The 23917-nt window shown below is 44.1% G+C and overlaps 1 protein-coding gene across 1 annotated transcript in view; it reads right to left on the reverse strand.

Moving 5' to 3' along the window:
• Nucleotides 1–5733: 5733 nt before the first annotated feature.
• The window catches only part of pcsk2 (proprotein convertase subtilisin/kexin type 2), a 76816-nt gene continuing 58632 nt past the window's right edge, over nt 5734–23917 (reverse strand). The window contains exons 9-12 of the mRNA XM_068044298.1: nt 18092–18307; nt 17765–17865; nt 15818–16045; nt 5734–6220 (exon numbers count right to left, since the gene is read on the reverse strand). Coding sequence (XP_067900399.1) covers nt 5734–6220; nt 15818–16045; nt 17765–17865; nt 18092–18307 — 1032 coding nt within the window. The remainder of the gene's footprint in view (nt 6221–15817; nt 16046–17764; nt 17866–18091; nt 18308–23917) is intronic.

The raw sequence follows: 23917 nt of genomic DNA on the forward strand, positions 1-23917 counted from the left end.
GAGTAGAGCAATTGAAGAAAGTTCAATTTGTTTATGTGATTCATATACTCTGACTGAATATCTTTCAGTGATTAATACATTTGCTTTGTAAAGTAAACTACAATAAAGCCAACTGGTTGAGGTTGATCTGCACCAATGTTTTCAATATTCATGCTTTGTCAAGCAGCTCAAGTTGTCTATGGTGAAACCCTTTGGGTTACTCTTAAATAAATGATGATTTGTTTGTGTTCTGAAAAACCAGAACTCATGTACAGTCTACTCCTGCCACTGTAATCGTTATCTCTTAAAAGTTCCAATTATTCAGTCGGGTATTAATGTTAATTAACAGCACAGGTGTTTTTGTGCATAATTTAAAATCAAATGATCAGATCATTTGAGTTAAGTAACTTCAAACTAAGAGTACATGTTTCTATATCAAATATATTTGGGGATAATCAATGCAATCATAAAATTACATTTTCAATTATCTTTGAAGGTTTTTTTTGATTATTTGTTCTCAGGGCATCACTGGCAAAGAAGCATTTATTGTCCATCCCTGCTTTAGTTGCAGCTGAGTGACTTAAGTGGTGTGGAACTTAAACCAGAGCAGGAAAAGATAGTAAGTTCCCTTTGCTCAGGACATAAGGGCATCAGTTGGGTTGTTGTAACAATCCAGCAGCTTACTACAAATAGACAGGGTATTGGTGAGGCCACATCTGGAGTACTATGTGCAGTATTAGTCTCTTCACCTAAGGAAAGATATACTTGCCCTAGAGGGAATGCAACAAAGGTTCACTGGACTGGTTCCTGGGATGAGGGGATTGTCCTGTGAGGAGAGATTGAGTAGACTAGGACTATATTGCCTGGAGTTTAGAAGAATGAGAGGCGATCTCATTGAAATATGTAAAATTCTTAAGGGGCTGGACAGGGTAGATGCTGAGAAAATGTTTCCCCTGACTGGGGAATCTAGAACACGGGGTCACAGTCTCAGAACAAGATGAGGAGAAATTTCTTCACTTAGAGAGTTGTGAACTTTTAAAATTCTCTACCCCAGAGGGCTGTGGATAATCAGTCATTGAGTATATTCAAGACAGAGGTCCTATGTTCCTACGATAGATTTTTGGATACTAAGGGAACCAAGGGATATGTGGATAGTGTGGGAAGGTGGAGTTGAGATAGAAGGATAGAAAATTAGCCGTGATCTTCTTGAATGGTGGAGCAGGCTTGAGGGGCCGAATGGCCTACTCCAGTTCCTATTTCTTATGTTATTATGTTCATGTTTACTTTTTGGGTTGGAAGCTTATCAGAAAGGTACAGCGATAATTATGGGGGATTTTAACCTACATATAGACTGGAAAAATCAGATGGGCAGAGGTAGCCTAGATGAGGAGTTCATAGAATGTTTTCGGGATAATTTCTTGGAACAATACATTCTGGAGCCAACCAGAGAGCAGTCTATACTAGATCTGGTATTGTACAACGAGATAGGATTAATTAATGACCTCATAGTTAAGGCGTCCCTAGGTAGCAGTGATCATAATATGATTGAATTTTACATTCAGTTTGAGGCAGAGAAGAGTGGGTCCAAGACTAGTATTTTAAACTTAAATAAGAGAAATTATGAGGGCATGAAAGCAGAGCTAGCTAAAGTGAACTGGCAAATTAGGTTAAGGAATAGATCAACAGAGATGCAGTGGCAGACATTTAAGGGGATATTTCAGAATACACAGAATGGATACATTTCAACGAGAAAGAAAAAATCCAAGGGTGGGACCCGGCATCCGTGGTTAACTAAAACAGTTAAAAATAGTATCAAACTTAAAGAAAAAGCATATAATTGTGCAAAGATGGGAGGCAGGGCAGAAGATTGGGCAGAATATAAAAAACAGCAAAGAATGACTAAAAGATTGATGAGGAAGGTAAAATTAGAGTACAAGAGAAAGCTAGCTAGAAATATAAAGATAGATAGTAAGAGTTTCTATAGATGTTTTTTAAAAAAGAGTTAACAAAGTGAGTCTGGGGAATTAATAATGGATAATAAGGCGATGACAGATGAATTGAACAGGTATTTTGCATCAGTCTTCACTATTGAGGATACAAGTAACATCCCAGTATTAGCTGTAAGTCAGGAAATGGAAGGGAAGGAGGAACTCAAGAAAATTGCTATCACCAGGGAAGTGGTACTGAACAAATTTTTGGAGCTCCGGGCTGACAAGCCCCCGGGTCCTGATGGACTTCATCCTAGGGTGCTAAAAGAAGTGGCTCGTGAAATGGTTGGTGCATTAGTTTTAGTTTTCCAAAATTCCCTAGATTAGGGGAAGGCTCCGTTAGATTGGAAAACAGCAAATGTAACTCCTTTATTCAAAAAGGAGGGAGACAGAAAGCAGGGAACTACAGGCCAGTTAGCTTAACATCTGTTTTAGGGAAAATGTTAGAAGCTATTATTAAAGATTTTATAGCAGGGCACTTAGAAAAATTCAAGGTAATCAGACAAAGTCAACATGGTTTTGTGAAAGGGAAATTATGTTTAACCAATTTATTGAAGTTCTTTGAGGGAGTTACTTGTGCTGTGGAAAAAGGGGAACTGGTGGATGTGTTGTACTTAGATTTCCAGATATCAAAGGTTATTTCAGAAAATAAAAGCTCATGGTGTAGGGGGTAACATATTGGCATGGATAGAAGATTGGCTAGCTAACAGGAAATAGAGAGTAGGCATAAATGGGTCATTTTCTGGTTTGCAAGATGTAGCGAGTGGTGTGCCACAGGGATCTGTGCTGGGGCCTCAACTTTTTACAATTTATATAAATGACTTGGATGAAGGGACCAAAGGTATGGTTGCTAAATGTGCTGATGACACAAAAATAGGTAGGAAAATATCTTGTGAAGAGGACATAGGGGGTTACAAAGGGATATAGATAGGTTAAGTGAGTGGGCAAAGACCTGGCAAATGGAGTATAATGTGGGAAAGTGGGAAATTGTCCACTTTGACAGGAAGAGTAAAAAAAGCATATCTAAATGGTGAGAGATTGCAGAGCTCTGAGATGCAGAGGGACCTGGGTTGTCCTAGTGCATGAATCACAAAAGGTTAGTATACAGGTACAGCACGTAATTAGGAAAGCTAATAGAATGTTATCATTTATCACAAGGGGAATTGAATACAAAAGTAGGAAGCTTATGCTTCAGCTATACAGGGCATTGGTGAGACCACATCTGGAGTACCGTGTACAGTATTGGTCTCCTTATTTAAGGAAGGATGTAAATGCATTGCAGGCAGTTCAGAGAAGGTTTACTAGACTAATACCTGGAATGGGCGGGCTGTCTTACGAGGAAAGATTGGACAGGCTAGGCTTGTATCTGCTGGAATTTAGAAGAGTAAGCGGCAACTTGATTGAAACATATAAGATCCTGAGGGGTCTTGACAGGGTGGATGTGGAAAGGATGTTTCCCCTTGTGGGAGAATCTAGAACTAGGGGTCACTGTTTGAAAATAAGGGGTCACCCATTTAAGACAGAAGTGAGGAGAAATGTTTTCTCTCAGAGGGTCGTGAGTCTTTGGAATTCTCTTCCTCAAAAGGCCGTGGAAGCAGAGTCTTTGAATATTTTTAAGGCAGAGGTAGATAGATTCTTGATAAGCAAGGGGGTGGAAGGTAATCGGGGGTAGGTGGAAATGTGAAGTAATCAGTTCAGCCATAAACTTATTGAATGGTGGAGCAGGCTCGAGGGGCCGAGTGGCCTACTCCTGCTCCTAATTCGTATGTTTATCAGCGGCAGCGGGGTATTTCCGCAGCTGAGTGGAGTGCATGCGTCAACACTTTCCATCAAGTGTCTGAAAATACTACAAATTTGAAGTGTTAGATCCCTAACTTGAGTTAGCTCTCTGTCATATCACTTTGTTTCTGCATATTTTGCTCCAGGAACTAGATGATGTTTAACAGTGTGACATTAAACATTATTCTTCATACCAGCCTGGACCATGTGAAGAAAGCCTTGCTACTTTTTTTCTAATTCCTGAAATGTTTCTCTGATAGTGCTACAAGTTTAGAAGATTAAGGTCTAACTGAGATGTTTCATAAAATGATAAAGGATTTGATATGGTGAGATAGTGAGATTTTCTCTGGTGGGTGAGAGAGTCCAGAACACGGCATAACCTGAACAGGGGCGGCACAGTGGCGCAGTGGTTAGCACCGCAGCCTCACAGCTCCAGCGACCCGGGTTCAATTCTGGGTACTGCCTGTGTGGAGTTTGCAAGTTCTCCCTGTGTCTGCGTGGGTTTCCTCCGGGTGCTCCGGTTTCCTCCCACATGCCAAAGACTTGCAGGTTGATAGGTAAATTGGCCATTAGCAATTGCCCCTAGTATAGGTAGGTGGTAGGGAAAATATAGGGACAGGTGGGGATGTGGTAGGAATATGGAATTAGTGTAGGATTAGTATCAATGGGTGGTTGATGGTCGGCACAGACTCGGTGGGCCGAAGGGCCTGTTTCAGTGCTGTATCACTGAAACTAAAAACTAAAAAAACTAAATTAGAGCTTGGTCATTCAGGGGTGATGTCAGGAAGCCCTTTTCACACACAGGGGAGTGGAAATCTGGAACTCTCTCCCCAAAAATACTGTTGAGGTTGGAGGTCAATTGAAAATTTCAAAACAGAGATTGATATATTTTTGTTAGGAAAGGATATTAAGAGTGATGAAACCAGGGCAGGTAGTTGGAGTTAAGATACAGATCAGCCATGATCTCAGTAAAAGGTGGAACAGGCTTGGGGGGCTGAATGGTCTCCTCCTGTTCCTATGCTATGAGGATTGGGACCATTTATCCTTTTTTCTCTCCTCACCTATCAATTTCCAGATGCTGAATTGGTTTAATTTTGAAACATATTATTGTGCATTTGATCTTTTCCCACTCACCAGAATATGTAGTTTAAACATTGCTAATTTTAACCACAAAGCAGCTTGCTGAATTTAATAAACACTGTACATGCGTAGTGCACCATGATGCAGCATATGAAAGAGCGCATAAATGTTCAGAATTACTGCACTACCATTTGCTACTAACGTTCGGGCTTGAAGACCTAGGATATGAACAATTAGCAAACTAAGTCTTCATCTTCAAAGTTTCAACTTTGGGTTCAGGTTTTTGTTTAATATAGTACAGTGCAACATAACAGAAGTGCTCACAATTACAAACTGGGCAGAAATCGGTCACAAAACAGTAATCTACTAATGCACCATCTGTTTTATTTTGAATTATTCCAAGATAGAGAAATCATTCTGTCTATTGATTACCAGTGGAGGTGGGTGTGTATAACTCAATGTTATCCACCTTCAGTGACACAGTGTAAGGTGCTAATCCAGCCAATAAAAGATTGCTTTCAGCTAGGTGAAGCTTGAATACGGAAGTATGCTCAAACCCGTCACCTCAAAATTGGAAACACACTTCTTTTATATAAACATTTATCACAAAAATATAAAGAGAAACCATCAAAGCTTTGCTTGCAAGATTTCACTTTTAAATTTCACACACCAAGAATCCTTTACAGTCACAAACTGTACATAAAATTTGTGGAATTAACAATATTGGTGTAAAAAATTGTCATTTAAATTTAATTATGAACTGACAATATACAACAGATGACTTTAAGATCACAACAAGGTGTGATAACGTTGCTACAGGAAACATTAATTTCAGTAGTTTTAAATCACAAAGCAGCTAGGATGTGGGATTTGGGGATAAAAGATTGACATGCAGTGGTTGCTAGGCCTAGTTTTTCATCAGCAGACTCTTCAGGCTTCTCGCTACCGCTTCATCGAGTTCTTCCTCCAGCTCCTCCTTCTTAGACATGGCCAATTTGGACTGGTAATCATTCACTATTTGGTCTATGTAAGGGGCACTCTGAGTCCCATGTAGCATGAGGGTCCATTCCTTGAGCACCCCTTTCTGTACAGTGCCCCCAACAAAACTAACTTCTAGGATCCAAGTCCCTCTGGGGTCCTCCCCCCATGTATGTGTTGTCATGAAAGGCCATTTGTCAAAGCCCACCTTTGAGTCATCATCCCTGGGCCGCCGACTTAGCAGAATGGATTTTGTGCCCATGGGGGAGGTCAAGTTGGCATTTAGGTCGCCTCGTCTGGTGGCATTCATGGTTATCACAGCCTGAACGTGTTCTAGATAACGGACAAAGTTATCCTTCCCTTCACATGCGTCAGTTGATATTGTTAGAACCAACTTTTCATCCGACGAGATTGTCCTGTGACGAGAAAACAAGAGTATGACTTAGCCATTAAATAGGATCAAGATTCTGATTACAATCATAAAGAGAAGGACTGGTCATTGATCTATCGAATATGGCTGTGGCTTAACTTCATGATGTTGCAGATGAGCTAAAATACGCACTAACAACCTATCGTCTGAGGACTCAGTCATTGTTAAATGGCTTCCACAAAACAACTGTCAACAATGTCTTGATTCCTATCCTCAATTATTAGTAACAATTCATTGAGCAAACTGTCTGCCTCTCTCTCTCTCATTTTTTATGAAAGCATTGACTCTTCGGTGTGGAACAGTTCCACAGCTGTCAATCAACATTGGGCTACCCCTTATTCATGGGTGAGGCTTGTTCATGTATGTTGCTGCATTATTCAATCATTGTGTTCCAACTGATCATGTTCTCACCCACAAACTAGGTTCCCTGAAATTAGGTTAAAGGCTGACTTGATCAAAGTTTTCAAGATATTAAAAGGAACTGAGAGGGTATATCGATAGAAACTATTTCCATTGATTGGGGAGTCTAGGACTAGGGGGCATAGTCTAAAAATTAGAGCTAGACATTTCAGAAGTGAAATTAGGAAACACTTTTATACACAAAGGCCAGGATCTTGTGGAGGTGGCGGGGTTCCCGATGCTGGGCCGAAACGTTGTGGGGGGGGGGGGTTACACAGCCTCAGCCTTTTAGCAATCCCCCCCAACCCCCACCCCGGGCATGATCCATCGTTGTTCTGGAGGTGCAGTTTCCGGTGCCGAATCTCTGTCCCTTTAAAGACGGGGATCCCACTTCCACGAGCTGCCAGCCAATCAGAGGGCTGGCTGCTCAGCAGTATCGGTGACGCCACCAGGAGCGTGGCCACTGCCACTATTATGGAGGCCTTGCACCCAGGCCCAGTGCTGGAACCTGAGACCTTAGGTAAGTGGGGTTGCTGGGGCCAGTCTGGAAGGACCCGGCGGGGTGGGGGGAGGTGGAGGTGGGAGGGTGGATGTGAAGTCCAGAGGGAGATGAGGTCATGGAGGTGGAGGTTTTGTCGGCAGGGGTCCTCCATGGGCCACAGATTGCCCACGGAGAAGGGGCCCCATTTTACAAGGCACTGACCTCGCGTGGTGGAGGCACCTCCTGCCGCTAGTTATATCCCAGCACGGAGAGTACAGGCTCTTAAATGGCTGATAATAGGCCACTTATGGGCCTCAGTTGGCCTCTGGGCGGGAATGCCGTTGCCAGCCTATCCCACCCCTGGCAAAATTGCTTGGTGACAGGGCGGTGATGGGCCCTCTGACCCTCCCACCCACCACCTGTCACAATTCTATGGCCCCTGGCCTCTGACCCCGCCTCGGGGGTGGGCCCACAAAATACCAAAAAGGTGGTAAAAGTTTGGAACTCTCTTCCACAAATGACAATTGATACTAGCTCAATGGTTAATTTTAAATCTGAGATTGAATGATTTTTGTTATCCAAACGTATTAAGGGATATGGGGTAAAGGTTATATGGAATTAGGTCACAGATCAGCCATGATCTTATTGAATGGCGAAACAGGCTCGAGGGGCTGAATGGCCTACTCCTGTTCCTATGTTCGCCCCAATAGCCACACAGGCGCTTTGCAGAAGAGGATGCTGGATAGCAATCGTGAATGAAAATCCTGGTCCATCTTCATTCCTTAACTTAGATGTGCTAAAGCTAACTGCAGCACCTTACTAGAACTGTCTCTGAGATCAGAAACTCCTGGAATGAACTTGGGCCTGTATGGTTCAGCTACTAACTTGGTTAATTCAGATTGAATTAGTCCCACTCCCAATGTGACAGAGGTTGTAGATTGCTTGACTCTCTGGGCCTAAGCCTCAATTCAAAAGCGCCTGATAATGGGTAGAGCCCTCGGACCGCTCTAATATTGACCTCCAATTGACCCGTGTGTCTTGCCAGTGAAATTTTGCTCGTATCAAACAGGTCAATCAGAGTTGGGGTTTGGGGGGAAATATCAGGGGGAACAAACACAGCCAGCAGTGGCCCAGAGTATTAATATAGAGGCAGGAGGAGCACAACAGCTTCACCAGGCACCATATTAGGGTAAGTCTTTGAAAAAAAAACCTGACGAATATATGTGGCAGCCCAAACACAAGTGAATCGAACGCAGGCAATCGCTCTGCTGAATTTGATCATTCGTTCCATTCCATGCTTGTAAAACAAAGTGCACAACAGTATTAAATTTAGGCTCCTATGACCTTTTATAATTGTATTAGAATTTTAGTAGAGAGAGTCTTGATTCCACCTGATATATTATACAATGTTTATAAGTCTTGAATATGTAAGCCTTCGCTTTTAGTATTAATTGATTGACCCAATAAGACAAAGGAGGGGCAGGTGGGGGGCAGAATTGCAGTGGAAAATGTTGTAAAATTCAGGCCGGGACGCAGAGCGTCATCCAACCGGGAATTCCCTCTTCCCTCTCCCTGGCTGTTCCTTCCCCACTCACCATATAGAAATGATGCTGGGTGGTTGGAACCTGTAGTCCTGGTGAGTTTCCCTGATCTCTGCCAAATCTTCATATGTAGATGGAATTAATCACCTCCCCCTCTCCCCTCCCCCTCTTCCCCTCCCCCACCCCCAACCCAGACAAGAAAATGCCAGTAAATACCCTTTTAGAGTGAGAAGTAAGGAAGTTATCTAAACCTTTATAAAGCACTGATTAGGCCCCTGCTGGAATACTGTGTTCAATTCCAGGCACCACACTTTAGGAAGGATGTCAAGGCCTCAGAGAGGGAGCAGAGGAAATTTACCAGAATGGTACCAGGAATGAGGGAATTCCATTACTTGAGAGACTAGAGAAGCCAGAATTATTCTCCTTAGAGCAGAGAAGGTTAAGAGGAGATTTGTTAGAGGTGTTCAAAATCTTGCAAGGTTTTGTTAAGAGTAATTAAGGAGAAACTGTTTCCAATGGCACGAGGGTTGGTAAACAGAAGACACAGATTTAAGGTAAGTGCCCAAAAGAACCCGGGGGGAGATGAGGACATTTCTTTATGCAGCAAGTTCTTATGATCTAGAATGCGTTGCTTGAAAGGGCAGTGGAAGCAGATTCAATTGTAACATTCAAAGAGATTTGGAAAAAGAGTTGAAGGGAAATAATTTACAGGGCTATGGGGAAAGAGCAGGGGAGTTGCACTAATTGATACCTCTATCAAAGAGTCAGCACAGTCAGTTTTCGGTAGATGGGGACAGTAGTCATGGGTGAACTTTGCAAGGGTCTAAATAGTGTAAGCACATTAAAGTATGGAAGATTGTCCTTTGCCAGCACACACACATAACCATCCTTCAGCAATTCACTAATGACGATCCAGTGTAGCTTGTGAAGAAGCAAAACCATAAAGCTGTATTCTACCGGTAAAGATACAAAATATGCTCATACGTTGAAACAGCAGACCCGACAGAGACTGGAGAAAGTATTCTCTGGGTAGTCAGAAACCGCAGATACATTAACAGAACTACAAACCTGAGCTTTCGCTTTGCCTGCACAGACTCCAACAGAATCATGGATTAAAGGTATTCTGTGAATGGAGTCCATCTAGCAAAAATGTTCTCACACTCTTTTCCTTTGCCTCAGGAAGCTTTCAGATTTTGGTGCAGCATAAAACATCATGACAGTTAAATGTTGCAGCCCAACACATCCATTTTTCCAGCCAGCTCCATCAGTGGCTTTTTCATTTATACTGTTCTTTTTTTTATGGGTTTTTACTTTGAGGCCACAGTAGCTATTAGATTACCTGACCACAGACTCCAAACTGGCTCCATAACTTCACCTAATCTAGCACCTTAAAATGTGAAATGAAAGCTATTCATTTTATGTAAATGCACATTAAAGAATATTGTTCTGCCATTTCTGCATGGAAGAGGCATCATTTAGATATCTGGATTCAGCAGTACCCCTGGCTATTAAACGGTAATTGCATTCCTAGCTATATTCATAAAAAACATGACACAATATCCAGTTTACATGCTCAACAGGGAACCATTCAGCCTGATAAATGATTCTGCATTTATTTCATCTGTAATTGCTATTGGGTTACCCCAAAACCTCATTAATGCTTTAATTGTTAAAGGTTTCGAGATCAATTATGACTGCACAAAGTCATACAGGGAATCATCCTTGTGTGCATTTGATGTTTCTTTTATTTAATTGATGTATTGTTAATTTTGTGCTGTTATGTTGGACTGCTTTCCAGTTTATTTTCTTCCATTACTCTAAACACAGACATCAGTTAGAACAACCACAGAATCAGATCTTTGTCTTTAACGAGCTCATGTTACACAATCCAACATGAGTACTCAGTCAAATCAAACAACACATTTTCATATAATTATATGATTCTTTATTATGGAGTTCAATACTCCCTGTAAGAACTCAGTACCACACTTCACAATTCCAGCCTGACTACAGCAAACGGTGGTTTACTCAAAACATTTATACTAATTCTAACTTTGATCTCTACATTCCATGCATACTAACACGAATCTACAATACATCAAAAGGCAGACAATGCAGATTTCAGATAACATGGAGCCAACATACACTCATCGTCATCTCAATCTCTCCCAATAATCCATGGTTACTTGGTCCACTAAAGCTCTTCACTTACTTTATTATTATAAACAGTGACCAAACAACATGTCCCAGACCCTCAAGACATAGATGAGTGACCTTCCCATTCCATAACTTTCTCATCCTTCACAAAACATCCCTGTTCAGGGGAATTGAACGCTGTTTCAACTCATTGTGTGCTGATCCTACAAGCAATGAGGTACATTGAGATACATGGGTAGTGTGAACTCACATTCCCAGATGATATATCTATTTACATCAGGCAATAAAGAATGCCTGTAATTGACTGTTGAATGCTTTAATTCCAGGTCATATACTGACTAATCTGGTGTGAGGATTGAATAATGCTAGAACGTTACAGAATTCTAACTGAGGCAGCGTTTGAATCCCCATTAAAATGGAATGAAACCTGAACTGGGCTGACTTTTGCTATGTAGACTCAGGGGTTCCCAATTTTATTTGCTGAGTATTCCACCCCTACTTTGGAGGTTCATGCCCTAGGTACACCCAGCCATAGGGGGTGGGGAGGCGGTGAGGTAGAAGAGGGGGAGGGATGTCCAGCAACTTTACTTTTGTGACTTTGTAAAGTGTCTCAGGAAACAGTGAATTTGGTATTTTATGATTGGTTCCTTGGTGGGTATCTCCATCGGCTGAATTTTTATAGCTCACCACCGATCTCCCGGGTGAGCTTCAAAACAGGCACAGCGCAAGCGTGAGATGTGCGCCATGGAGCCGCTGTAATACTTCGCACAGCGACTCATTAACATGGAGGAGGCGGACTTCCTGCCCCCGATGACGTAGAGGGGGTTGGCGCTCCATCCTGGCAATGGCGTCCAGCGTCTCTGCCATTTTTAAAGGGTTTCACGACCTTCCGTTTCATTTTAATGTTTAAAGCCCCGAAATCTTCACTCCTCCCCCCTCCCCATTGGTGTTCTGCCTCAGGTCTCCAAATGGAGATCCGAAGGCGTGGGAGTTCATTTATTATCATTTATTTAAATATGTAAATTAGGATTTTTTGCCGCGTGGTGGGGGGCCGCCCTGAGGCCTCGCCGCCACTGGTAAAATGGGGCGGGGCCTTCCCAGCATCGAGGCCCGTGGCGGGCCTCTCCTGGAGGTATTTTCCGGGCCCCCCTGCCACAACCCCCCACGTCGGGGGGCTGGTAAAATCCAGTCCTGTGTCTCAAAGCAATGAAAACATGTAAACATTCTCGCTGCTATCAACAAAATACACATGGTGATTAAAGATTTTCTGTTTTGCTTTCAAAATTCAAACTCATTTGCTTTTTTATAATCAGATAAAAAGAACTCAATTTAAGATGAGGAAAGTCTCTGATGCTGATAATTTTCATCTCAAAAGCAGGGCAATCTCAGAACCAAAATGGAACTGCTGCTAATTCCATTGACTTACATTTTCGTTGTCTGTACCGATTTTCAGGCAGACTTGAATTCTCATGGTTCGACCTTGTTACGACCAGGTGAGAAAGAGGTCTAGGGTTCCCTTTCAGCCTTCACCTGGTCTTACTGCAACATGGTTTAATGTTAAACACACCGTCTTTTTAGCTTCCCCTTGGTGAATCCTTGTTCACTGCTTTCCAATTATAAGGCAAAGAAACCAGCACAAACAGGCTTTCTTAGGTTTAAAGAAGAAAGATTGAAATTTATTAAACTTAAACTCTAATTCGGTTAACACCTACAGATGCACGACACGCCCATGCTAGCATGCATACGCGATACACACATGCAGATAGGGACAGAAAGAGCAGAAGAAAAATAAAGTGGAAATGTTTGAGGCAATCTCTGAAGAGGGTTTTTTGTTACTGTGCTTTGAGCTTGCTGTAGTCTTTGATTGTAGGTAGATCTTGCTTTTCATTGGGGCCCAGTATTCTTGAACCTTGTTCACTGTCGCAGACTTTTCTCTCTTGGGGTTCATGTGTCTTCAGTGGGGTTTGGAGTTCAGTGAGAAAGAGATGGGAGCTGACAGGAGACGTCTTTTCAATCCAGGAGCAAACAGCTTTCTTCCCAAACTCTCAGTTCAAACTGTCCACAAAAAAACCCAGACTGCCAAGCAGGTTAGTCATGTGACTAACTGGTTTGACCACATCTGTTTGTGGATTGTATTGGAGCAGGGGATAACTCTTTTGTTCCAAGCACTGTCTGTTAATTTGCAAAAATTACTTTCCAGACAGGGGCCTTGCAACGCCTTGTAACAGGCCTTGTCTTCTTCCCAGCAACAATTTGAAATTTAATGTCCATGTGGTGAAATTAATGTGTCTCATTCTGGGCAGGTGGGGGCCTGCATGACAATCTCCTGTCAGAAACAGGTTTATGCATACCTGCAAATTTGAGCCAAGTGATGTAATTTAGACCTCAGCACCATTTTTGTCTCTGCCAACCTGACTACCACCACCACCTGCTCCCGATTCCCAACCATGGGTGGTACAAGTTGGGAAGTGACCATTTTCAATGATGTATAAAGAGATCCTCAGATGCTGTCAGGTAAAGTTGGATGGAGCATTTGGAAATATTTTTCTGCCAGTTGCTTATGAGTTTTGCACCTTAACAGATTTGAAAGCCAGTTGCTTAGTGCTATAACTTCTGTATTCCTGTAGTCCGCTGTTCCACTGTTTAGTTTCTTTCTCATCCGCAGATTAAAACAAAATGCTCCTCCACTTTAAGGTGCTGCTGCAGACTGAAAGGTGGGGGGGGAGCGCAGCAGGCCGGGGAGGGGTGGGGGGGGAGCGGAGCGGTCGAAAGAGTGGAGTGGCCGGAGAGAACAGCGAGGGGGGGTGGAGCGGAGTGGCCAAACGAGCAGAGCGGCCGGAGAGAGCAGCGAGGGGGGGGAGCGGAGCGGCTGGAGAGAGCGGAGCAGCAGGGGTGAGCAGCGAGGGGGGGGGGAAAGAGGCCAGAGAGAGCGGAGCGGCCAGAGTGAGCAGCGAGGGGGGGTGGAGCGGAGTGGCCGAACGAGCGGAGCGCATGGAGAGAGCAGCGAGGGGGGGGAGCGGAGCGGCTGGAGAGAGCGGAGCAGCCGGAGTGAGCAGTGAGGGGGGGAGCGGAGCGGTCCGAACGAGCGGAGCGGATGGAGAGAGCAGCGAGGGGGGGGGGAGCGGAGCAGCTGGAGAGAGCGGAGCAGCCGGAGTGAGCAGTGAGGGGGGGAGCGGAGCGGCCGAACGAGCGGAGCGGCCGGAGAGAGCAGCGAAGGGTGGGGGGGGGGGAAGAGGCCAGAGAGAGCGGAGCGGCTGGAGAGAGCAGCGGGGGGTGGGGGGGGGGGGGGGGAGCGGAGTGGCCAAACGAGCGGAGCGGCCGGAGAGAGCAGCGGGGGTGGGGGGGGGGGTGGGTAGCAGGGCTTGACACATGGGTGAATACGTTAGCGTTGCATTGCTGTACGCGTAAAGCGCATGCGCAGAGGCTGACCAGGCGCGTTGCCTGAAGATTCACACGTCACGCGATGATGTCATCGGTGCACGCGCTAACTAGTCCTGGCAAGTTGGAACGCAGCGCACGTGCAGAGAGCAGGAGTCCGTCTGCGCAAGTGCACACCTTGGCGCAGCCTGATGACATCAGTGGCTGGCAGCGTTGTCAGGAATCACTTTGTAATATTATAACTACATGATATTGGAAGTCCCAGAATCCAATCAGAATCTGCTGCAAGATTTTAATATAGAGCATATGGAAAATATTGGGATTGCCACCGGGAAAAATTCATAAATTGCTTGCAATAAAGCAACAATCTTTTTTTTAACTTTTACAGTAACCTCTAAGTTCAATAATTTAATACATTCAAATCAGGCTTTCATGAAATTAATCAGGCAACTGAGCTGGTCAGACCACAGCAATGGAATTGTCAAATAAGAAAAGGGTTGCTTATATAACTTAAATTTCACTCAACTGTAAATCAATTGTACAGCTAAGTTTGACATTTATAGGAAATCATAGGAAATAGGAGCAGGAGTAGGCCATTCAGCCCATCGAGCCTGTTCTGCTTTTTTTAACTTTCATTTCCAGGAAACATTTAGTATTATGTGTAAGCAGTCACAGTTCTGACAGTAATTTATCAGCAATTTAAGCTACCCTGGCTTACAGAGGATATCAATAGATTCTCTGTCATTTCTCATGAGATTGCTGTACACAACACTGATCAGACCATATTTGGAGCATGTTTGTAGCTCTGGCCACCTAAATATAGGAAGGATATTATTCATCTGGAGAAGCTACAGAGATGAATAATCAAAATGATTCTCTGCAGCAGGATGCTAAAGTATGAGGAAAGGTTAAGAATGTTGGAATTATTCTCTTTTAAAGAGACTTCAAGATGATCTTATTAAAGTTTTCATGATAATGAAGGAAATTAGCAAAGCTGATCCAGATTAATTGATGTCAGGTTTCAAATCCCAAGGTAAAAATTAAGAGTGAAGAGGGAAGTCAGGCTTTTTGCACAGAAGATGATATATTTGTGGAACAGGTTAGGAGGGGAGGTTATTGACGTAAAGAGTATCAACAGGTTGCAGGGACAACTGGATTTTTTGTTGATAAGCGAAAAGATTTGATGAGAAAAGGAAGACTTGCATTTATATAGCGTCTTTCATGACCAACAGAAGTCCTAAAGCGCTTTGCAGCCAATGAAGTCCTTTTAAAGTGTAGTCACTGTTGTCAATGTAGGAAATGCAGCAGACAATTTGCGCACAGCAAGCTCCCACAAACAGCAATGTGATAATGACTAGATAATCTTTTCCAGTGATGATGAGTGAGAGATAAATATTGGCCCGGAGACGTGGGATAACTCCCCTGCTCTTCTTCCTAATTGTGCCATGAATCTTTTATGTCCATTCCCTCAGTACTGCACTGGAGTGTCAATCTTGATTTCTGTGCTCAAGCGTTGGAGAAGCAGATGAACTTGTTGCCCTGAGAAGCTGTTTCCTGTTCCTATAAAATCCTAAGTTCTCATGGAAGAACATCTTAAATCCATAAAATGATGTGAGTTGCTACTTACTGTGGCTCTTGAACTGATCCTCCAACACAGTGGAACCTTTCAGGAACTGTCTTCCAATCTTTGGCCATTTTAACCATAGCTCCAGCATTAAGTACTCCGTAACCAAAGAGGTGATTAAACTCCAGTCCCACACCGTTTCTTCTCCACTTGTGGACCTCATCGTGCAGTTGGTTGCGTTTGGAGGTCAGTACGGTCAGATGCTGCATGTCTCGCCATGTTAGGATTGGACTAAGAATCAAAAATTGGAAAAAACAGGAGGGAAACTGTGTAAGTTTGTACAGCTATTGTCAGATGCAGCTCATATAGTCGGCTTTGCATGAATAAGAAACATATAAAAGAAATGTAAAATGGTTTTATCTGTGCGCAATAAACATTTTTTTTTTAAATTAGCAATTTGGGTTATTGTTTTGAGCATTTTGTGTCCCTCAAGGTATGTGCCAACTGTGGCTCTGTGAATGGCATGTTTACCTTTCAGTCAGGAAAGTTGTGGGTGCAAGTCCCATTCCAGGCCCTGAGCCCTAAAATCTAGGCTGACCCTCTTAGTGCAGCGCTGAGGGGGTGCTGAGCTGTTAAATTAAGGCCCTGTCTGCTCTCTCAGATGCATATATCCCATGGCACTACTTCAAAGGAAAAGCAGGGGAGTTGCCACCCAGCATTCTGGCTAATATTTATCTCTCAATCAACATCACAGAAACATTATCTGGTCATTACTGCTTGTGGGAGCTTGCTGTGCACAAACTGTCTGCTGTGTTTCCTACATTACAACAGAGGCTACGCTGCAAAGCACTTTGGGACATCCTGGGTTCCTGGAAGGTACCACAGAAATACAAGTCTTTCTTTATTCCTCCATTTTTCAAATGAACTACTTGCTTTGTTTTATGAAGTTTTGCGCACAGTAACGTGAGGGGCGTTAGTGTGCAGGAATGGAACATGTTCAAGAGTCAATTTTAAATCAGGGCGGGAATGGTCTAGTTTCTCATCCAAAAGTTGCCACTTCTGACAGTATAAGTACAGAAGATTAAGAGGTAACCTAATTGATGTGTTTAAGGTGATTAAAGAAATTGGTAGGGGAGATAGAGAGAAATTATTTCCTCCGATTGGGGAAAGTCCAGAACAAAGGGGACATAACCTGAAAATTAGAGTGAGGCTGTTCAGGGGTGATGTCAGGAAGTATTTCTTCACACAAAGGGAAATCTGGAACTGTCTTCCCCATAAAGCTGTTGAGGCTGGGGTCAACTGACAATTTCAAAACTGAGATGGACTTTTGTCAGATTCAGGGGATTAAGGGATACGGAACCAAGGATGGAGTTAAGGTACAGATCAACCATGATTCAATTGAATAGTGATACAGACTTGAGGGGCTGAATAGCCTCCTCCTGTTCCTATATGTCAAAGTTTAGTTTAGTTTATAGATACAGCACTGAAACAGGCCCTTCGGCCCACCGAGTCTGTGTCGACCATCAACCACCCATTTATACTAATCCAACACTAATTCCATATTCCTACCACATCCCCACCTGTCCCTATATTTCCCTCCCACCTACCTATACTAGGGGCAATTTATAATGGCCAATTTACCTATCAACGTGCAAGTCTTTGGCTGTGGGAGGAAACTGGAGCACCCGGAGGAAACCCACGCAGACACAGGGAGAACTTGCAAACTCCACACAGGCAGTACCCAGAATTGAACCCGGGTCACTGGAGCTGTGAGGCTGCGGTGCTAACCACTGTGCCACTGTGCCGCCCCCAAAGCAGAACATAGATGGTAAATTAATTTATCTTGCTCTTCAACAAACTATGACACAAGATAAGTCCTACAGCGTTTATGAGCTAGTATAATATCCACAGGTTTAAAGTTTGGTTATATATTGTCAAAGTTCTGATAGCAGTGGTGTAATTTTTGAAAATGGTTCTTTGACATCCCAAATAAAACAATTTCATACATACTTGGCTTCCAAAGCCAAAGCAAAAACACCAGCGGCCTCTGGTGCTGCAGCAGATGTTCCAGAATGACGGAGAGTACAGTTCCCATACAAATCAGTTGTTGCCTTCAATAAAGCAATTGGAAAAAAAAAATAATTAGGTCATTTATTTAACTAAACAGCTCGTCTGTTGCATACTCAAGGATAGAATTGCCATAACAATTACACCTATCACCAAACGACAGCCACAGCATTATCCTCACTTGTGCATTTTGAAATTGTAGCCTTGACAAAGAAACAGCTGCTACTCTGCATGAAACAGCGTGACCTAGACAATAATATCACCACTCACCACGCCAGCCTCTGGGTTTCTCTTCCTCCCATTGCTGAATGTAGATGCGAGAGTTGAGGAGCAGCTCTCATCGTAAAGTGCTGTCCTCCCGTCATTAATGGCCGAGTTGATGGAGATGGTCCACATGCTGGATGCATAGCCATCACAATTGCAGTCATCATAGCTGCCACCATCCCCAGAGGCCCAGACATAGATGCTTCCCTTCCCATTCCGACCCTGTAACAGAAAATTAATCTGTCAAGTTAAATGATTTGCTTCCGTGAGAAGGCATTGCTCACCAGATAAAGCACCCCATGAAGAGAGAGATTTGCGTGCAGGCTGGCTCTGTTTTTGCTTGAAATAAATCTACTCTCGGGTGAGATATTAAACTGAGGTCCCGTCTGCTCGCTCAGATGGAGATAAAAGATCCCATGGCACTATCTTGAAGGAGAACAGGGGGAGTCCTGGCCAGTGTTTATCTCTCAATCAAAATCACTAACAAAAACAGATTATTTGGTCATTATCAATTGCTGCTTGTGGGAACTTGCTGTGCACAGATTGGTTACCACGTTTCCTACATTGCAACAGCGAGTACACTTCAAAAATACTTCATTGGCTGTGAAGCACTTGAGGATGTGCAAGGCACTATATGAATGCAAATCTTTCTTTTATTTGTCATGTAATCTTGTTGAGTTGCAAGGGACAATTGTGAATCACAGAAACAATGGTGGTGAAGGTCATTAGTAAGAAATTACCAAAGAAAATTTTCAAGACTATCACTTTCTTTAAAAAAAAAATCAACAAGTATAAAAAAAATTCACTGTAATAATTCACTTGCTGTAAAATAGGAATTTACATAGAAATACGAGCAGATTTACCAAAAGTGCAGACTCCAGAAATTCTTCCATTTACAACAATAATTTATATCTATTTAGCACCTTTAACATAATAAAACCTCCCAAGATGCTTCACAGAGTGTTATAAACCAAAAGTTGGCACTAAGCCACATGGGGAGATATTAGGACGGGTGACCAAAAGCTTGGTCAAAGAAGAAGGTTTTAAGGAGCATCTTAGAGGAGGAGAGAGAGAGGTAAAGAGGTGGAGAGATTTAAGGAGGGAATTCCAGAGCTTGGGGCCTAGGCAGCGGAAGGCACAGTCGCCAATGGTGGAGCGATTAAAATCAGCAATATTCAGGTCCATCAAGAATACTCAAGAATAATCAAGTCTAAAAAAAATGTAAAACGTATTCATACAGTGCCTTTCATGACCACTGGATCTCCCAAAGTGCTTTAGAGCAATGTAGTACTTTGTTTTTGACGTCTAGCGGGAACAAAGACATGGATGAGGGTTTCGGCGGCAGATGATCTGAGGCGGGGGCAGAGTCGGGCAGTGTTATGGAGGTGAAAATAGGCAGTTTTCGTGATGATCTGGACATGTATTCAGAAGCTCATCTTGGAGTCAAATATGACACCAAGGTTGCAAACAGTTTGGTTCAGCCTCAGACACTTGCCAGGAGAGGAATGGAGTCGGTAGCTAGGGAACGGAGCTTGTGGCAGGGACTAAAGACAATGGCTTCATTCTTCCCAATATTTAATTGGAAGAAAGGTGCTATCTTGTATGTCCTAAGTTCTGGCATCTTCTATATATATTGTGTTCTAATTCATTGGCAGCTGTTTGAACATGCTACTATGGTGGGGTGGGGGGGAACATTAATCTTCCCCAGATAAATTTCTACCTACAAGGACACTTATTTAAGTCTCTATGTCAAAGGTGTAATATAATTTACTGCATGTGAAATTGGTCTTAGGCAGTGGGCCAAACAATAAAAAGGGCAGGTTAAAAAAGGGACAAGTACCAAGAATATAGAAAAACTACAAAGACGAGATGAGAAAGGTTAAGTGTTAAAGGTTAAAGGTTAAGTTAAGGTTAAGATGGATGAAAATGAGCAAAAAGCATACGAAGATTTTAATTAGGCACATTTCTAGTAAGAAGGTAGTCATGGTAGGGTTGGTCTCTAGGAATTGATGGAGGTATGCTGAATGTAAAATACTAAATGGGTACTTTGTCCTAGTTTTTGAAGAGGTGGCTACACAGAACCAGTAGAGCTGGATGTAGAACAGATAACGCAGGTCATTATTCAAAGAGAAATGGTACTGACACACTACTCAAACCTAAGGCAGATAAATGACTGGGCTCAGATGGTTTACAATTGCAAATTCAGCGGAAGCCTAGAATAAAAGCGTCTTGCAACATTCTTTGGAAAAGAAAGTTGTGCCAAAGGCTGCAGAGTGGGAAGTCTGAACAGAGCTGCAGCTCAGACTGGATATTGAAGCAAAAGGAAAATACTGCGGATGCTGGAAATCTGAAATAAAAACAGAAAATGCTGGAAATACTCAGCAGGTGCGGCAGCATCTGTGGTGAGAGAAACAGAGTTAACGTTTCAGGCAGATGAGCTTTCATCAGAACTAGGAAAGGTTAGAGATGTAACACATTTTAAGCAAATACAGATGCAGGGAAGGGGGTGGGGCAACAGAACAAAAAGGAAAGGTCTGTGATAGGATGGACAGCAGGAGAGATTAAATGACAAAAGGGATGATGGTGAAAGGCAAAAGGAGATGGTAACGGGACAGGTAAAGAAACAAAAGATGGGTCTAGAGGAGGTGTAAATGGCAATGATAATCAGCACCTGCTATCCGAAAAAAATGGGAGTGGAGGTTATGACTTAAAATTGTTGAAGTTGATGTCAAGTCCGAAAGGCTGTAAAATGATGAATTGAAAGATAAGGTGCTGCTTCTCAAGACATCAGGATCCATTGGAAGAGTGTAGGATGGTCAAGGCCAGAGCAATCACAGTGGGAGCAGGGAAGAGAATTAAAATGGCAGGCGACCAGAAGCTCGGAGTCATGCTTGCTGACTGAATGGAGGGGCTCCGCAAAGCGATTCCCCCAAACTGCGTTTGGTCTCCCTAGCGTAGAGGGAGGTCGCATATTCAAGATCAATTCACCTTACTTCAGTAGTTGGTACGCTACGATAGTCTATGGGGGGAATATTATGCTCTCCCCCGTGACGGGTTTGGAGGCGGACAGAGCGTAAATTTGAGTGGGCTCCGCCTCCGACAAAATTAAGTCCGTGGCGGGAAGGCCTGTGAATTAATGACCAATCAAGGGGCTCATCCCGTCGCTGCCACAATTAGCCATGCAACGGGTGGCACGAAAAGCCCTGTGAGCTGCCTCCCGGCTCCGGGGTATGGGGAGGAAGCGGGGGGGTCCTTAGTGCCTGAACGAGGGACACAGCATTGTGAATAGGGGACCCGCTGACAGCCACTCCCTGCCCTTGCTAATGACCCCCCTACACTCCCCCTCCCCCATGGCCCCCACCCCACAAGACCCCTCCTGCCCTGACCTGTCTATGGCCCCAGTCCGGCGATGCTCCTGGGCCTCCGGTAGGTGCTCCATCAGCAGCAGCAACCACCTCCACAGTGGCACTGCTCAGTGGAAGAGTTGCAGCCTCTGATTGGCTGGTAGCTGTCCAACAGCGGGATTTCCAGCACTGGGGTCCTTGATCCGTGGAAGGCCTGCCGCTGTCCATTTAAGTGCCTGACTGGCACTGGATCCAGCGGGCCTTCCCCAGAAGAGGCAACGCGGGCTCTCACTGTCGCTTTTTCCAGACTTCAAGACCCCTGTCACCAGCATAAAATCCCGGTCCGGAATACAGTTTGAAATTACTGAACATTTGCAGAAACTGGCAGAAAGGTGAATTAATTAGGACCAGTCAGCATAGATTTCTAAAAGGAAGGTCATTGTTGACCAAGCTGAACCAGAAAGGGCAATGCTTCATATGGATTTTCAAAAGGAGATGTTTCGGCAAAGCGCGCATGGATCAGGGCCAGTGCTTTATCTTATAGCTGGATGACACATGTGGGTGCTGGAGATGCACCCTAGGAGGCACTTGTGTTTGACTGCACCATGTAAAATTAGGTTACCCCCCTTCACCCTCCCGCAGAAACTCTGGTGGGCTTATTACAGGAGGGGACTGGCGGGGACAATCTGAGTGCAACCACTGGGATCACATCCCCTGGATCTTTCCGGGCTCAAGGTTTCAGGGCCCCACCAGTTTGACTCAAGTGGCGTTGCTGTACATGCAGGAATTGCGGCAGCCAATTTGTGCACAGTGAGATCCCACAAACAGCAAGGAAGTAAGCAACAAGTCCACAATATTTTTTAAATGTTGGACTGAGGCCAAGACACTAAGGGCAGACTCCCCCACTGTTCTTCCAGTAATGACCATCCGTGGAATCCATTTTACATCCGTCTGAGAGGGTAGATGTGGCCTCGGTTTAACGTTTCATCTGAAAGTCTCTGGAGTGGAGATTGAAGCCAGGGTCTCTGACTGAGAGGCCAGAGTGCTACCACTAAAGCAAGGAAATACAATCTGCCTTCTCAGGCTGCAGTGCAGAAGCTGCAGGCGGAATGCCTAATCTCTGCAGCATTCCTGCTGCTCCGTGTATCTTCGTTCCATAAATGGCAAAACAGCTGAGTAAAGTTGAAGAAGTATTGTTCAACATAACATGAGCCAACTGCAAAGAACACAAATAGATTTTTGTTGCATAATAGTTTTATTTACGGCTATCATGACTTGTGTGGGTGAAAGCAATTAAGTGAGCAAAAGTTAAATCAGTGTTGCCAACAGAGATTGCCCAGTGACTCAGCAGGCAATTGCATCACATTGTTTGAGACGCCAGCTGAGAGATTTTAACTCCCCCACTTGCCAGAAATCAGATGTGCGGTAGTGGAGTGTTGGGTGGGTGGGGGGGGGGTGGTGTGTGTGGGTGGGGGGAGGGGGTTGGGGGGGGAGGTGTGTGGGTGGGGTGGGGGTGGTGTGTGTGGGTGGGGGGAGGGGGTTGGGGGGTGTGTGTGTGGGTGGGGGGGGCAGGTAAGAACATAAGAATACAAGAAATAGGAGCTGGGGTAGACCATTTGGCCCTTCAAGACTGCTCCACCATTCAACATGTTGACCGCTCACTCTACCTCAACTCTACCTTCCCGCACTATCCCCACATCCCTTAGTAGCCAAAAACCTCTGTCTTGAATATACTCAATGACTGAGCATCCACAGCTCCCTGGGGTAGAGAATTCCAACAATTCACCACCCTCTGAGTGAACTAATTTCTCCTCATCTCAATCCTAAAGGGACAACCCCTGATGCTGAGACTGTGACCCCCGTGTTCTAGGGAGGCACAGAGCCCCTCCTCTTCCTCCTCCTCCCACTACCCCCACACCGGCAATTCCCTGAGCGCTTACCTTGTACCAGGGACTGGATCCCTGGACCCCACCCTCTTGCCATCTGATTTTAACAGGCAGCCAGCCACTTCCCCGGTCGTTTTTCTTTGGTTAGTAGACTGTCAAGCAGCATGGTAATGATAACTGACAGAGCCCGCCTGCTGTCTCTCCCGGACAGGCATACCGCTCGGTCTAATGCGGTCCCACCTGTGAGGTAAAATTAAGCCTCATACAGATTAAGGAGGCCCTGCTTGAGCCTTAGTCTGTGTCCAGTTAACTGCTCTCAGCCAGACAGTGATGGAGCTGCTATCAACATTCCTGGGTTAGGACGGGGAAAAGCCAGCCAGGGATTTGGCTGCCTATTACTAACCAGTGACCCTTGCTCAGAAAACGTACTTTAGAAAGAAGGAAAGAGTTGGATTTAAATTGCACCTTGCACAACCTCAAGACATCTCAAAGTGTTTTACTGTCAATGAAGTACTTTTGAAGTGAAGTCACTATTGCAAAGTAGGAAACCCAGGAGCTAATTTTGCACACAGCAAGATCCCACAAACAGCAATGTGATAATG

This window comes from Heterodontus francisci, chromosome 13 (genome assembly GCF_036365525.1).
Source record: "Heterodontus francisci isolate sHetFra1 chromosome 13, sHetFra1.hap1, whole genome shotgun sequence".
NCBI lineage: Eukaryota > Metazoa > Chordata > Chondrichthyes > Heterodontiformes > Heterodontidae > Heterodontus > Heterodontus francisci.